This window comes from Budorcas taxicolor, chromosome 25 (genome assembly GCF_023091745.1).
Source record: "Budorcas taxicolor isolate Tak-1 chromosome 25, Takin1.1, whole genome shotgun sequence".
Lineage (NCBI taxonomy): Eukaryota > Metazoa > Chordata > Mammalia > Artiodactyla > Bovidae > Budorcas > Budorcas taxicolor.
This window is the reverse complement of record NC_068934.1, coordinates 40549238-40565780: the sequence shown is the minus strand read 5'-3', so window position 1 is coordinate 40565780 and position 16543 is coordinate 40549238. Positions and strand designations below refer to the sequence as shown.

The following is a 16543-nucleotide window of genomic DNA, read 5'->3' as shown; positions in this document are numbered from 1 at the left end:
AGTTAATGACAGCTGGATGGCTGACCCACAGCTGACCACAAACACGTGTGTAAGCCCAGCAGAAACTACCCAAACCCAGTCAGATGAGCTGAGCCCCAACACTCAAGAGCCATGCCACCCAAGTGTAGTGGTGGGGCTGTTACACGCAACTATTCCGGCAATAGAAAACTGATACTACAGGCACACGAATGTTTAAAATTTCTTTTGCCAAAAGAGGCTAGGCAACATTTCACTCTCCTGAGGACAATTCTGGGCTCTGACAGGGGGAAAGACTGAATAAAACATGGCAGTCTGAAACTCCAGAGATGGGGGTGGGGCATCAGATCACATCTTTTCTGCAAAAATATCTTGTACTCACAATGGGATTCAAGGAATACCCATATCTGCTCTGTGGCTCAATCTGCCCACTGGACCAAGCAGACGCTAAGGCTAGGCTAGGCTAGGACTTGGCATTCCTCTTAACCACAGAGGGACTGAGCAAGGCAGAGACTCCATCATTTATGGAAAAGAATTTATTTCCTATTTATACAATGTAAAAAAAAAGTACCTTGGGTATAAAATCTAAATGTCTGAGGTGTGCTCAGTCAGGAGGCCAGAAAAGTCACTCTTTGCATCCTTCAATCATCAGTGTGCAGTGCAAACAGAGCCGGGGCTGGGAGCTCCTCCTGTACTAGGGTCAGTGGAAAGTTCCCTTGGGAAAAAGCCACGGAGCCCTTGGTGAGGAAGTGGGGCAGAGAGCGCGAAGGAAAGGGGGCAGGGCTGCAGCAGGAGGATAGGAAGGGATGATGTTCAGGAGTCTGCACTGGGGACACTTTAATGTGCTAGAGGGAGGCTCCGCCTCTTCACCTGCTGCACACTGACTGGCTGGGGCCTGTCCTCAGAATGTCAAGCTACTTCCTAGCACACAGGGCCGACGGCCCCCTCTGCAGAGCCCCCAGTGTGACTTCTGTCAAGAAGGAAAGGCGTTCATTGATGTGACAGAAAACGGTCACCTTTGAACTTGCATGAACTTCTTGCGCAGCCATAAAGAGTCCTGGTAGAAGCGAGGGTCGCCTAGCCTCACAGCTGTCCGTTTGTAAAAGTAACAGTACAACACTGCCGCTGTGGAGAATAAACAGGAAAGAAGAGTCAGGGATGCACCCGAGTGTGTGTTTCAGGGGAAGAACATGACCAGACGAGGCTGAGGGGCCCTGTCTCACGATTTCCCAGTGACTCCCAGAAAGGGCAGAGGGCAGTGGTCTCTCCTGGTCTTGGCATGGCTGTTCCACTCATCTCACGCCGGTTGTGATGGGCTGGGAAGTCAGGATCAAGGCCCTCGCTGCCAGAGCCACAGGTGGGGCCAAAGTGAGGCCTGAGGTTGCTGTGGTTCTTACCTAGCCTCTGGAATACAAACAATGTTTGAAGTCCATCTGTCCAGACAAAGCGGTTGGAGTTTTTCCAGCGTAAGTTCTGAAGGAGACAAGAATAGACAGAGAAAAGTGAATGGCCAGATGAGGCCCTGACATCTCCAGCCTGGTGAGCTACAGAGATGCTGCTTGATTTAGTATCAGGCTAATCTCACCCCCTTCTTTCTTTCCACAAGCCAAAAGAGTGTTTCTCAAACAAGCTTCAGCAAGTCCCCTTGTGTTTTGCTGCAGAGGAAGTAATTCTTTTAACCCTAAGGGAGTAAGTTTGAACTAAGCCATTTATTTCCTTTCATCCCATTGCCTTAGCCAATGAGAAATGATACACATTATCTCGGGAGTTCAGCATGGTCACTGTCTTGCCTTGGAAATCTGAGGCTTGGTTCCTGTCAGATAAAGGCTTGGTGCACTCAGGGTTTAATCAGATTAGCAGCTTCACAGTACAAAGCCAGGACTATTTTGGCTCTAGGAACCTGAGCAGAGACAATCCTCTCTGGGAAGCACCTTGAAACTTTGGCACTGTGCCGCTTCTCCCCTGTGAGTTCTTGTTCTCTCTGTGGAATCACAGGCGCAATCTAATGGGAGGTTTAGTCTGAGAAGGTGCCTTTAGTAAAGAAATGCCTAGAGAACCCTGAGGTTTTAACGTGTTCCATTAAATGAGTACCAAGAAACACATGAGATACCCACAGAGAATTTGTGGAGAAGAAATCTGAAGGAATTCCCTAGTTGCCCAGTGGTTAGGACTCCACACTTCCAATGCAGGGAGAATGGGTTTGATCACTGGTCGGGGAACTAAGAGCCCATAAGTCACTGTTGCTGTTATGTCGCTTCAGTCGTGTCCGACTCTGCGACCCCATAGATGGCTGCCCACCAGGCTCCCCCATCCCTGGGATTCTCCAGGCAAGAACACTGGAGTGGGTTGCCATTTCCTTCTCCAATGCATGAAAGTGAAAAGTGAAAGTGAAGTTGCTCAGTCGTGTCCGACTCTTTGCGACCCCATAGATGGCTGCCTACCAGGCTCCTCCACCGTGGGATTTTCCAGGCAAGAGTGCTGGAGTGGGTTGCCACTGCCTTCTCCTATTAAGTCACTAGGTACAGCCAAAAAAAAAAAAAAAGAAACAAAAAAGAAATCTGAAACCACGAAAACTGGATCTGCTTCGAGGCCTATGTTAGAACCAGAGGGAGGCATCTCGGAGGCTCGTTCTCCTAATGTAAGTGATAGGGACACAGCAGAGGGCTCGTGGCACTCCTGCCTGGCTCTTTCCCATGGGACACTGATGCCTAAGAATACCCTGTATCAACACGCACCTGCCCAAACAGCTAATGATGGAACAGATTCAATTTCCTGTTTTAACCTGCAGGTCTTCTGGGGCAAAAAGAATCAAACGTTCCACAAGTGCCCCTCAACTCCTGGATAAGGGTGTTCTTCAACACATAAGGTTGAGAAAAAGTATCTTATGAAATTCTCATGTGTCGAGCTCCAGGCTGGACCACATTCATTTCACCTGTTTCTTATAAAGGATTCTGTGAGATAAACATCCAGAGCTGCTGGGTTCCCACAGATAAGACATTTCAAGTCTTTTAAGGACTCAGAGCCTCCCTCTTACCATGACCCAGACATGAAGAGAGATGCTCAGGGCGAAGTACACAGCTGTCAGGATGATGGTCCCTTTGAACTTATGGAAGAGGAGGTTGACCAGGCCAGCCTGGAAGACGAAGGTGTTGAAGAACATGAGGAAAATGATGATGATGTTGAAGAGGACTGCGATATCCTGGATGCTGCAAACATGGAAAACAAAAGGACAGCCAAATGGAGGCCTGCGGAGCATCCACGAGTCGGCCCTGAATCCTAAGGGACACCATGAGGTCTTTCCTTGCCTCTGAACCCCGCCCCGCAGAGGTAGTGTGGGTTTTGGACCCCAAATGACATGAAATTAAAACTACCTACTACCTGTTGGTCCCATCAGTTGAGTGGCAGTCTATGGACAAGGCTTTCCTGCTGACACTCCCAACTCAACAAGCCTCTGAGGCACCTGTGAGAAGCAGCTAGTTTCCTCCTTGTATCCATAAAATGCCAGCCCTGTCAAATAACCTGGTGCCTAGTGCCATTCAAGTGTTGGTTCAAATGTCCCCTCTTCAGAAACTTTTCTTTCATGCCACTACTTTCTTCTCCCCATTCCACATACTTTATATCTACTGTATAACATTCATTACTATTTGAAGTTATTAAAATATTTGTCTCTCTCCACTAGAATGGAAATTCCATCAAACAGAACTTGTCAGGTCCACCACTGCAACTATAGCACTGTCTGGTAGGCTGATGAACATTTGCTGAGTGAAGACAGGGTCTAAAATTGTGGTTTTCTGTTTAGAACTTGACTCATGGAAACTAAAAATCACTGTGGATGAAAAATGACAATAGCCTCCATCCTCTGGGGTGCATATATGTTATCAACATGATTATTCTGGAAACTTCCTGGTGGTTCAGTGGTTATGAATCTGCCTTCCAATGCAGGGGATGCAGGTTTAATCCTGGTCAGGGAACTAAGATCCCACATGCCACAGGGCAACTAGAGAGCCTGTGCTGCAACGAAAACCCAGAACAGCCCCCCCGCCAAAAAAGATTATTTTTACTCAGGGCCAGGGCAGTGAAGGCGCCAAGTCCTAACTCCTGGACCGCCAGGAAGTCCCTGATAACCTCTTTATCTGACATTTTGCAGCCCTGTTTCATGGCACTGTAAGACACTTTCTACTCACAGATGCAGATAATGACAGTGTCAACAATCTGACCCTCTTTTTCTATGTGCACTGCTTCCCGTGTCCCAAACCCTTGTTAGAAGTATATCAAAGCGGAAGTATCAAAACAGTGTATCCTGTGACATGTCTATGGACCATGGAGTACCCAAGACAAACTGCAATTTTATTTTCCCTGATATTTCTCTATTAATAACTTTAAAATGCTAAATCATGCTTTTCTGAAATGACTGGGTTGAGCTGCGCAGTCCCACTCACATGAAGAGCACCAGCTGTATAACTGGAGCTGCTCGGAGAAGCTCAGAGAAGGAATTGACAAAGAGGTCATAGGACAGCAGCAGGAACTGCAGGGAGAGCACCAGGCTATAGTTACTGGTCTGAAGCATCTTCCTTCTGCTCTCTTGTGTCCCCAAGGGCACATTCCACAGTTCCTCAGAAAACAACTACTGGTCCTCCCCCAGGCACTGAGTTCTTCAGAATGGCAGCTGCTTCCCTTGCTCTAAGACAAGGGTCTGTTGAAGCCAAAAAAAAGAAAAGAGAGGTTAGAAATTCAACAGTACAATAAATATTTACTTAGGACCTACTATGTGCCAGGCACCATTCTAGGTGCTTGTGATACATCGATGACAAAACCAACAACAAAAAATGCCAACTAGTCATTCCTTCCACGGACACTCACCCTCAAACCTGTCTCCATGCCTGGAACCCTCTAAATGTAGAGCTCTTTCTAACTAGTTCTGAGTCCAAAGGAATCTAGGGAAAATACACAAATACACTATATGTCTGGTCATATAGTGATAATAATTCTAATTGCAGAAGCAAATCTTTGTATATCACTTGTAGTTCTAAGCAGAACATTATTTAAATCTCTCCATTACCCTTGAGGTGGAAGACACACTATTACTCTCTTCATTTTATAGAGGGGACAATTGAAGCTCAGGGAGGTAAAATAATTTGTCCAACGTCATATCGCTAGTAATTGGCAGGGCTAGCATTCAGATCTAGGCAGTCTGGGTCTGGAGTCTGAGCACTTAACTACTGCTCAAAGCTGCCTCTTACAAAACTGACAGGTTTACATGCAACTAGGCAGGAAAGGGCTTCCCAGGTGGTTCAGTGGTAAAGAATCCACCTGCCAATGCAGGAGACGTGGGTTTGATCCCTGGATTGGGAAGATCCCCTGGAGGAGGAAATGGCAACCCACTCCAGTACTCTTGCCTGGAAAATTCAGTGGACAGAAAAGCCTCGTGGCTACAGTCCATGGGGTCACAAAGAGTCAGACACAACTGAGCATGCACACAGGCAGGAAAAACATTGGCAGAGAAGTGGTTAATGGTGTAGGCAGAAAAAGCTGAGAGGAAATAGTGCTCTTCTAACGTTAAAGATTATGGTAGCGACACAATGGCACCAGGTAAGAGGGGCTGGGCCTTTATTTTCATTTATTCCAAGACAAAGAAGCTGCTCTGGGGTTGTCCTATGACCCTCTCCAGCTGGATCAAATCCATAAGCAAATTTCAAAATGTTTTGAAGTGTTACAGAATGATTAAATCAACATCTGTAAAATGTTACTTTACAAACTCTGCATATTTACTTCCTTATTTAATCCTATATCCATTTTAAGAACTAGCTGTTGTTATGCTTATCGCCCCACTTTACACAGAGCCTCTGAGAAGTCGTAGAACCTCGTCCACCTCACCTAATGAAGTACTCCCACTGAGGATGTACACTGTGGTTTTCTCTGAGCCGAGTTTCCTTATTCATCAAATAACATTGATAGTATCACCTATGTACCCGCACCAGGATAAACTTGTCAACCAAGATAAATTCCTTTAGTCCTCGAAACTACTCTGCAAGATGGGAAAGAATTATCCGCATTCTACAGGCAAGGACAGTGTCAGAGTTCAAGCCGTTCCTCCAGGATTCACAACTAGGTGTGATACGAAAGCCCATGCTCTTAACCGCTACTTCACAGGCCGCCACAGAAGGCTGTTGTGAGGCTCCCTTAAAAAGAACCGCTCACCGCCATCTCTAAGGGAAGGATGACCATCACCTCGGGTTAGCGTAGCGGTGATTTCGCAAGGTAATGAAGCAATTCGGTCTTCTCACCGCTATCTGCCGCGTTCCCTCGGTAGAGCAGAGCAATTTTCCCCACCCGTCCCAACCCACTTTTAAATGGGACTGCCTTAGCGAAAAACCAAAACCAAAGCAATTAACAACGAAATTCCGACTTCTGGCCTCTTCACACACTCCTCAACAAAGACTCACCTCAGAGGTCCAACGTCGGTTGTCATGGGGATACCACTCTGGCTTCCGGAAACAGGCTTTAAATTCCGGAAGTAGATGGCGGACGCGGGCTCAGCCTGCGCCATGCTACACGCTTGTCCTAGGCTTTCTCACCCCGCTCTATGGCCGACTCGGCCGCCATGTTTGGGCCCCCGCTTTTCTGGGCTCGCGTCTCTCCAGGCCTTCCCAGCGTCGCCGCGGCCTGTTCCAGGGCTCCTAGATCCGGCCAAGGCCTCCCGTTCACCCCGCGCGCCGCCTTGCGGAGGGCCAGCCCCTGGCCAGAGGCTTCGCCTTGGCCCGAACATTTCCGTTTCAACGGAATCGTGGGGCTGAGGGTGAGGACAGGGCCGACCCGTGACGGCATTCCTGGTCCCCGGTACCTCGGGGTTAGGGAAGAAACGCCCGCCGAAGAACTGGAGTTGGGGGTCAGCGCCTTGGAGCCCGAGAGCTGGGGACCCCGAGAGCCGGGACTTCATTTCCCAGGTGGCCACGCGCGCGACCGGACGTATGCGCGCCTATAAGAGGACATAACGCCCCCCCCCCCCACCCCGCCTCAGCTTTTCGGCTCTAGTGCAGCGGTACGTGGTGGTCGATAGTGTTGCTGAGAGTCTCTCTGCATCTTTCAGGAGCCAAGGGAGCAGCGGCTCTGGCGCGGGTTGGCAAGAGACGGGTCTCGGAGACCCCAGTCCCCTTTCGTCTCACTGTGGTTCGGCGGTGAGAAACAGCCCGGGCTGGGAGTTCAGGGATCTGGGTTCGAGTGCTAGCTTCGCTACTATCTCGTTTCGCGCGGTCACGACCCCTCTCTCTAAGTTTTCTCTCCTAGGAAATGGACACCATTCTCCATGCCCTTCCTTCCACAGGTGGTGGTTGTAAAGCACGAAAACTTTTCGGAAGTCGCAGTCAGCAGGCGGAGCCTACTTTTCACCCAAGGTTCAGTCGAGTTCAGTCGCTCAGTCGTGTCCGACTCTGCGACCCCATGAACCGCAGCACGCCAAGCCTCCCTGTCCATCACCAGCTCCCGGAGTTTACTCAGACTCCATTGAGTCGGTGATGCCAAGGTTAGCTGGGACAAAGGTGGTCCCGGCGGCTGGCGAGTCAAGGATCAGTCTCTGGACACTTCGGTCAGACCAGAGCACCGTGCGAAGGGCGTTCCTGTAATCCCTCTGGCGCTCAGGAGGACCTTGCTTATCTATCTCCTGCCTGGTATTTTAGGCCTCTCACTCCTGAGTCCCTGACTTTAAGGAAGCTCCGTTTGGAAGTGAGGCGTCCTTGGAGCTGAGGGGGAGTCAACCTGGAGTCTTTTTACCAGCTCTGCCACTCACCTTGGCCGAGTCACTTTCATAGTTTGGGCCCCAGTATTTTTAATCTGTAAGATAAAAGTTTAGGATTTGAGCTCTAACGCTGGGTCTCAAGATTCCTAAAGCCCCCCACCATTCGTCTGAAAAGTGGGAGCAGCCAACAGCCTTCCTGTGCCTTGATCTATTTGCACTTCTAAGTGCTTGTGAAAAAGTTTGGAATCGTGGGTTTCCCTAAGACTAGGGCTGAGTAGGATATACCCATTTCTGCCCCAGGGCTTGATTTGTTTTAGTGCAGCTTGGGAGAATCCTTTTTGCTTAGGGATTGAGAGTGTATTAGGTTGGGAGAGTACAACTCCTTAGATCAGGGTCAACAGACATGACCCACAGGCCAAATCTGGCTGGCCTGAATGGGTTTTACATTTTTCAGTGATTGAAAAGAAAAGGATATTTTGTGACGAAATGATACAAAAACTGAAATTTCAGTGTCCATAGTTTTTTGAACACAGCCAGTACATTTGTGAAAGTATTGTTTATGACTACTTCTGCAGTATATCAAGAGTTGATAGCACACTTATGACAAACCATATGGCCTGCAAAGTCTAAGATATTTACTATTCTCACACTTTACAGGACTTTGTGGACTTTTGTCTTCGAATGTGGCTCTACAAGTGCGGGCAGACTAGGAGCCTGCACACATCCTGAAATCTTAGCACATACTACTCTCTTGGAATAAATGAGAGGATATTCTTAGCATTTGGATGGTAATTTTCACTGCGTTCTTTTTCTCTCCTTTTGCTCTCCATTTCAAGCAGAGGGAGGGCTCGTCTGTGTACTCTGAGCAGTAAAACATTGCAGCCGGTCTGTCAGGAAAGTGTCCCCACTGTCTATTCCAAGTCTGTCCCAGAGCAGTAATCCAGAATCTCTTCTAGGGGGGTGGGTATGGTCCCTTTTGGACATTTTCTTTTTTCCTCTTAGAAAGGGAAACAAATTTAAAAGTAGATACTAGCCAGTGGATGGAGCCTGCTGATGGGGAGCCTCTTTGTGCTGACACTTCCCTGGAGAGGAGGTGATTGAACATCTGGTGACCTGAAACTTCCACTGCTCTTACAGGAACGAAGGGGACACCTCAGGCTGGCGAGCAAATTGCTGAGTTCAGCAGCTGAGTCCAAAAGCTTTCGGGAAGCAAGTGGAATGATTTTCTCCCTCTAATCTCCTGGAAACTTATATCTTTCTTCCCCCCAGCACTCAAATCTTGCTTTCTCAGAGACTTCTGCCACCTTGGATCCCTTTGTGAGAGCTCCACACCTGTTTCTGATTAGGTGGACACTTGGCATCAAGAGAGCTGGCATGACATGGAATCGGGACCACCAAGAGGCTTGGGCAGCCATAGGGGCCATGGGCTTCAGGGTTTCATTGGTAGTTAGGATGAAATGCTGTAATACTACTAAGAAAATTTTAATAATTTACAATGTCCTTACATATTTTCTCACTTGATCCTCTGGCAACCTGTGATCAAGTGGAAAACATGGGGTTTTGGAATGGAAATAATCCCTCACAGGATTGTCAAGAGGAGAACATGGGATCAATCATGTGTCTTAAGGTTCTGGTGTGATGTCTGTTCATAGCTGCCTTTCAGTAAGTTACATCCTGTTGCCATGGTTTTCTTTCAGATGAGAAGACAGTCCTTCAGATGTTAACTGATTTGCTCAAGGAGCCTCAGAGCCTAAGAACTGGAGTCCAGGCCACTACTCTGTCAGCTTGTCACTGGGTATAAAGGTGAGGGTCAAATGTTTTATTTCCTTGGGAGTTCTTGGCGATTTTAGGGGCCTCTTCTCGTGTTAGCTGGTTCCAGTTGAGGAACCTCAAGTTCCAGAAGCCATGTGTCACCTACTTGGCCTGACTCGTTGGGGACGGTGTGCCTGCCTTGAGAGCTGTTTTCATGCTGAAAGCAGGGGCATCCTGTGGCTTTGCAGACTGCCTGCCAACTCTCATGCCCACTTGCCTGGCTTTTAAGAGCAGCTGCTTAGGGGGCTGGGCATTCACCATGCCTGGAACCAGAGTTGGTTTCTGAGTTATCAGGTATACGTGGAAACCTCAAAATAAACTGTTTGCTTTCTAGATCATGAGTTCTTGCTTCCTCTTTTCTCCTCTGGACTTTCCCTAGAGAAGAGAAAGCAGAAGTTGCAGGTCTGGGACCAGCTGCAGGCTTTTAAGATGTGGAGTATGGGGACTGGAGCAAAGACCCTATCTTACCTTCCCATGGGTAGAGGTCACTGTCTGGGGAAGAACTCTGCTGTGGAAGTGGGATCCTATAACACTTTTCTCCCAGGTGGCCTGATGAATAGTGTGGAGACTGTGAATTTTGCCTCCTTATGTTAGAACGGAAGGCTTGGGGTTATCTAGCCTGGATTTTGATTTCTGCCCTTTCTTTTTGTGAGGAGTGGAAGTATAATTCTTTATCTCTGGTCCTGTGAGGGGAGGACCCATCCTAGGGCTCTGGACTTAGCATCCGGCCACCTCAGAGGAGGCCTCTCTCCAGGGCCAGCCCTGGGGCTGAGCTGGCTGCACTGTACACCGCCAGATGGTGGGGCGGCGCCTCACTCTCACTCATTGTTCATGACCAGAGATGGGGTCCAGCCTGCCGTCAAGGCTTCATGGGACAGTGCCCAGGCTGATGGCAGGGGAACCACCCTTCCGGCCAAGAGCAAGGTCAATGTTACCTCCTCCAGCTGGCGTGTGGGGTGCCCCCGAGCCAGCAGGGGTGTGTGATTCCCCCTTCCTCTAGGGCTGCCTGGTCAGAATGGCTGTGGGATGGTTTTACCTGTCTGTCCTGGCACTGTGCTCCCTGGGCTCGATATGCATCCTCTCCACCATCTACTGGATGCGGTACTGGCACGGTGGCTTCGCCTGGGATGGCAGCATCCTCATGTTCAACTGGCACCCGGTGCTCATGGTGACAAGCATGGTGGTGCTCTACAGTGCTGGTGAGTACAGGTCGGCAGTGGACACGTGGTGTGGCCCAGGCCCGTGCGGGGCAGCGTCACAGTGATCATTTTGAAATGTACAGAAGTATCAAATCACTGTGTAATGTAACAGGAAGTAACATAGTGCTGTGTAGGTCAATTATACTTCAAAAACAAACAAGCTCATAGTAAGAGTAAAAAAGATCAGATTTGTGGAGTGAGGGGTCCAGAGAAGGCGATGGCACCCCACTCCAGTACTCTTGCCTGGAAAATCCCATGGATGGAGGAGCCTGGTAGGAGGAGGCTGGTAGGCTGTGGTCCATGGGGTTGCGAAGAGTTGGACACGACTGAGCAACTTCACTTTCACTTTTCATTTTCATGCATTGGAGAAGGAAATGGCAACTCACTCCAGTGTTCTTGCCTGGAGAATCCCAGGGACGGGGGAGCCTGGTGGGCAGCCATTTATGGGGTCGCACAGAGTCGGACACAGCTGAAGCGACTTAGTAGCAGCAGCAGCAGAGGTGAGGGGTGGAGGGGAGGGGCAATTGAACAAAGGTTGTCAAAAGGCACAGACTTCCAGTTTTAAGATAAATAAGTATTAGGGATATAATGTACAACATGATCAATATGGTTTTTAATACTGCTGTGTGTTAAATATGAAAGTTGTTCAGATAGTAAATCCACAGAGTTGTCATCACAAGAAAAATTTTTTTTCTATTTAATTCTGAATCTGTATGAGAAGATAGGGGTTCACTAAACTTAGTGTGGTCATCATTTCATGATGTGAGCAAACCGTGAGGTGGGCTCCATTGTCTCCATTTTACAGATGAGGAAACTGAGATTTAGAAAGAAGATGCCAGATAGCTGAGAGGTGGAGCTGGGATTTGGACCTTGGTTATCTAACCTTAAAACTTGTGTCCTTGACAGCTCACTTCAGTTGTGAGAGTTCTTCCAGTTAGATGAAATAATGAATGTGACACTGCTTTCAACCTGTATATAAAAATGCATACACGTGGCATACACCACCAGTTCAGTTCAGTCGCTCAGTCGTGTCCAACTCTTTGTGACCCCAGGGACTGCAGCATGCCAGGCTTCCCTGTCCAGACCACCAGGGAATTTCCTAAATTGAAGTATTGTTGTTGTTTAGCCACTAACTTATGGACTGTAGCCTGCCCTTCTCTTCTGTCCATGAGATTTCCCAGGCAAGAGTACTGGAGCGGGTTGCCATTTCCTTCTCCATGGGATCATCCTGACCCAGGGATCAGACCACATCTCCTGCATTGGTGGGAGGATTCTTTACCGCTGAGCCACGTGGGAAGTCCAAAAAATTGAAGTATAGGTGATTTACAATGTTGTGTTAGTTTCCAATATACACTGATTCAGTTTTATATTCAGTGTATATATATATTATACACACACACACACACATTCTTTTCCATGATAGTTTATTACAAGACAGTGAATATAGTTCCCTGTGTTACACACCAGGATCCTACTATTTATCTGTTTTATATGTAGTAATTTGTATCTGCTAATCTCAAACTCCTGGTTTATCCCTGCCTCTCCCCCTCCCCTTTATCGTGGTCCCTTCTCCCCCTTCATGGCTGATGGCTGCACTAGAAGTGATGCCAGGATGGAAGATGCTGGAGAGTTGATACTGGTGTCCTAGCACTTCCTCCTCCCTGTTGGGAAGCTGTTTGGGATCACGGCAGGCTGATTCCCCTGATGCTTGGGTGAGCACGAGGGGAAGAGGCCGAGCCCTGAGACTGCTCTCTCCGACAGCATCGCTGGTCTACCGCCTGCCCCAGTCATGGGTAGGGCCCAGGCTGCCCTGGAAATCCGGCCACGCAGCCATGCACCTGCTGGCCTTCCTCCTGACTGTGCTGGGGCTGCACGCAGTCTTTGAATTTCACAACCACGCAAAGATCCCCCATCTCTACTCCCTGCACAGCTGGCTGGGCATCACCACTGTCTTCCTCTTCGCCTGCCAGGTGGGTACTCTCCGTCCTCCTTGGGTTCCCACTGGCTGCCCACTCCGGCTGGGGCTTCCCTGGCATCAGCACCAAGTCTTCCTTCTGCTCAGTGCCTGGAGACGGTGTGGCAGGGCGCATGCTGTAGGATCGGCAGTGGGAGGGGCTCTGGGAGGCTGGTGGTTCTCCCAATCACCCTGTTTCGCTTTCACCCCTCACACCACCCACTGTGGTCCTGGAGCGCTCTGAGCTAACTTGATCCCAGGACGTATCAGGCTGACTCTTAAGTCACCTTTTCCACTCCCCTTTTCTGTGAACCGAAAGCAATTCGAGCAGTAGTATCCACATCCTGATTGTAGCCATGTACGAGTTGGGAGTTTTGTGAGCCAGGATGGGAAGGAAGCAGAGACAAACGAGGGCTGGGTTTGCGGGAGGGTGGGGGTGTAGCCAGGCTTTTCATGTAGGTGACATTCCTGTTTGTGTCAGACCACAGGGAGGAGGCTGCAGTGCCTGGCAGGAGGGTTGAGCTGCGAGAGGTGGGCCAGGGTTCATTGACGAGCAGGGGTGCTAATGGGTGGTGTGACCCGGTGTGCCTTTGGTGACATGCAGTACAGTCAGGTATTTCCTGTGTCCGCAGTGGTTCCTGGGCTTCTCGGTCTTCCTGCTGCCCTGGGCATCCATGTGGCTGCGCAGCCTCCTGAAACCCATCCACGTCTTCTTTGGAGCCTCCATTCTCTCTCTCGCCATTGCATCTGTTGTTTCTGGCATTAACGAGAAGCTTTTCTTCAGTCTGTGAGTGTGGGGGGTGCGTGGGACCCCCAACTGTAAGCTGAGGGGCAGGAACAGGGTCTTCAAAAGATGGGTCATAGGACCCGTCTGAGGGAGGGAAGCCTTTGGGGTTGAGCTCGTTCCTGATCTGAAAGGTAGTGGACTCATCTTTCCTTAGGCTGAGATTGGTAAACTGGTCACCAAATACCTACCCAGAATCAAAGTGATTCAGAACCTACTCTGTGGCAGAAACTATTCTAAACGTCTCAAATTTAATCCTCCAAGTGCCCTACAGCGTTGGTAATGTTGTCACTGCCACGTATAAATTAGGGAACAGAGGCACAGAGAGGTCTCGCAATGTGCCAGTAAGTGGCAGAGCTCTGAGTTACAGGACTAGAGTTCGTACACCTAACCACTACTGTTCTCCATTTGGGGAGGCAGGGGGGTGCAGTGAGGAGCAGACAAGATTTGAGGTCAGACCTGGGTATAGATCTTGGCTGTGCCGTTTCCTGGTTGTGTAACTCAGGACGAGTTCATGTCATGTCTGGGAGCTTCAGCTTCCTCAAGGGTAGATAGCATTCTGCAGACAGGAGTCACGGCAGAGACTTAAAAAGTATGTTAATATTCCAGGTTGCAGGGGGCCCTGGGAAGTCTTTCTCATTCTCTGTTAGTGGCATTGGGTCCTGCATTGGGCAAAAACAGGTAGAAAAGTTTCTCAAGGGCCTGCATTGTTTTGTCATCCTCAGGAAAAATGGCACCAAGTCATACTCCAACTTGCCCAGTGAGGCTGTCTTTGCCAACTGCGCTGGGATGCTGGTGGTGGTCTTCGGGCTGCTGGTGCTCTATATCCTACTGGCTTCATCTTGGAAACGCCCAGAGCCAGGGATGCAGGCCGAGAGAGAGGTATGGGGTCTTGGTCTCCTGTTTCAGGTTGGGGTAGGGCCGGGTCTAGGGAGGGGTCACCCAGTAAAGGCTTGGGCTTTGCCAGGAAGACCAACCCAGTAACATGGTGGGAAACCAAGTTGCTTGAAGGCGGGGTTCTGCTGGCTGGCTGGGAGCACCAGAGTGAACCCAGCACTTCCTGTCGTGGCAAGTGCAGCTGCTCCTAGAGGCCTGTCTGCTGGGGGAGCAGGGGGTTCCTCCCCTCCCCAGATGGCTGTGGTCTCACGGGCAAGTGTGGCCTTACCTTCCCCAAAGAAGGGCTGTAGTGTGAGGAGGAGGTGTGCTGATTTCTGCTTCTCCAGCTTCAGAGCTCATCTAGTGGGATGGGAGCTTTCCTCGTGGGGGTGTGGTGACCGGTTGAGGGCTTGGGGCATTTTTTGCCTGTTTTCGGCCATGTAGGCACCTGAGGGATGGGGTGTGTCGGTTGAGGGACTCTGGGGCTTCCTTGAACAGTGTGGTGGGTGGACTTGGGGTTCACCCTGCAGGTTGGGGTCTGTCTGAGCAGCTCAGGCCTGGCGGGACTCCTACAGGCCACGGGCCATTTTGACACCTGCTTGTCTTTCCAGGCTCTGTTGCGTGGCGGGGAGTGAAGCAGGAAGGGGCTCCCAGAAGCAGTCGGTGTGCAGTCTAAACTCCTCCCTGAAGCTCTGCTCTTGCTGGTTGCGGGCCCCAGGCTCCCCTTGCCTCTGGGTGGGCCTGCTCCCCCACAGCCTGCCCATGTGCTTTCCTTGAGGGCTTTGGCTCCTCTGCCCCTTCTTGGCATTGACTTCTCAGGTCATCCATTTACCCTGGCCTTCTTGCCCTGGCTGCTCATGCTGTTGCTGCTTGTATGAAGTCAAGTTCGCTTCCCCTCATACCCCTAAGGATGTGGTAGGGAATTCTGAGGACTCAGATAAGCTGGGAATTGAGTGCCATCCACATTGTGAAGAGTTGGGGAGCCAGGGCTTCCGTTGGCTTTCCCCCGAAGTTTAGGCTGCCGCCCCGGCCAGGCTGCATCTGTTCTTGTAACCTCCCATCCAGCCCACCAGGACACGAGGCCGGGTGGGAATGCCAGAGGTGATGCTGGAAGGAACGCAGGGACTGGCAGAGCCACTTCTGCAGAAGAGAAGCTGAGGGCCGGCTGCTTGCTACTCGTTTCCTATCGCTGCCTTCTGTGTCTACGTGTTCTACGTGCCCTGTTAGCTGCTGCTGCGACTGGGGCCTGGATCCTGGCTCTTCCCTGTGACTGACATGCCCGTCACTGCTGCACAGCCCTGCGTAACCTGCTCTTCTGAGAAGAGCCTGTCCAGCTGTCCCTCGGAGTAGCAGACCTCTTCCCTTTCCCTTACTGGGTCCAAGCTCGCCTGCCTGTCCCCAGGTGGGATCAACCTTGCGCTCACCAGGGCCCTTGCCCAGCCATCTTCATTCTGCTGCTCACCATTGAACGTGCCAACGTTGCAGTGCGCTGTACCCAGCAGAGCCCTGGGAGCCATGGCCACCCCCGGGGGCAGCCCTTGCTGAGCCTCCAGGTGCCTCAGTTGCCCCTCCCACCCCACCCCCCACCGTGGCTGCTTGCCTAGCAGACAAGTCTCTGGTGTGACGCAAGTGTGAGGTGTTGCTTTTCTCCCAGTGAGAGACTGGGGTGGCAGGGCTTGCTTCTAAGTTTTGGCACTGCCCTCTGCACACAGGCCCTGCCAGGTCCCAGGCTCCATGCTGCTGTGCTTAAGTGACAAGCGGCAGGACACCTGGTGTCCTGACTTCTGGCAGGAGGCAACAAGGCTGACTGTCCACCCCACCCCACGTGGCCAGATGCTGGCAAGAGGGCTGTGACTGAACTTCCCAAGCGCCTGAGACCCTCCAAAGGCACTGGGATGCCCGCCAGGCACTCTGGTCACAAGACCAGTTCCCCCTTTTCTCCACGTGGGTAGGCATTTGACTTAAGAGGCTTGACTTTCATTAAATGTGTTTTTAAGAATCAAAGGCTTCTGTGCTGAAATGACACTGACATGAGCTTGGGCCATTTGCAGAAGCCATGGGCTAGTTCTGACCCTCAGACTTGGGGAGGGACAAACCCAAAGGCACCAAAGGTCCACATGACTCTTTTCCTGCAATTGCACGTGATTCTGGGATCCTGAACTTGTCCTTAAAAGTAAACGGCCTTTTGAGGATTTGGTTATCTTACCAGG

General features: G+C 50.4%; 2 protein-coding genes across 3 annotated transcripts; one reads left to right on the top strand and one right to left on the bottom strand.

Annotated features, from left to right (window-relative positions):
• Positions 1-580: 580 nt before the first annotated feature.
• On the bottom strand, positions 581-5966 carry TMEM138 (transmembrane protein 138). Of its 2 annotated transcripts, XM_052662282.1 has the most exons (5): positions 5851-5966; positions 4416-4669; positions 3011-3182; positions 1374-1449; positions 581-1101 (listed from the first exon to the last, which is right to left on the bottom strand). In XM_052662282.1, the coding sequence occupies exons 2-5, from the start codon at positions 4541-4543 to the stop codon at positions 989-991; spliced, it is 489 nt and encodes a 162-aa protein (XP_052518242.1). In that variant the 5' UTR covers positions 4544-4669; positions 5851-5966; the 3' UTR covers positions 581-988. The 2 variants fall into 2 exon arrangements, with proteins under 2 accessions (XP_052518242.1, XP_052518241.1); XM_052662281.1 differs by lacking the exon at positions 581-1101 and having other exon boundaries at positions 1109-1449.
• Positions 5967-6544: 578 nt separating this feature from the next.
• Positions 6545-16321, top strand: LOC128068736 (lysosomal membrane ascorbate-dependent ferrireductase CYB561A3). Its single transcript, XM_052661933.1, has 8 exons — positions 6545-7151; positions 9406-9511; positions 10521-10719; positions 12481-12689; positions 13306-13460; positions 14183-14339; positions 14945-14996; positions 16046-16321. Exons 3-7 carry the CDS (start codon positions 10536-10538, stop codon positions 14966-14968), a joined length of 729 nt encoding a protein of 242 aa, XP_052517893.1. The 5' UTR covers positions 6545-7151; positions 9406-9511; positions 10521-10535; the 3' UTR covers positions 14969-14996; positions 16046-16321.
• Positions 16322-16543: the final 222 nt, after the last annotated feature.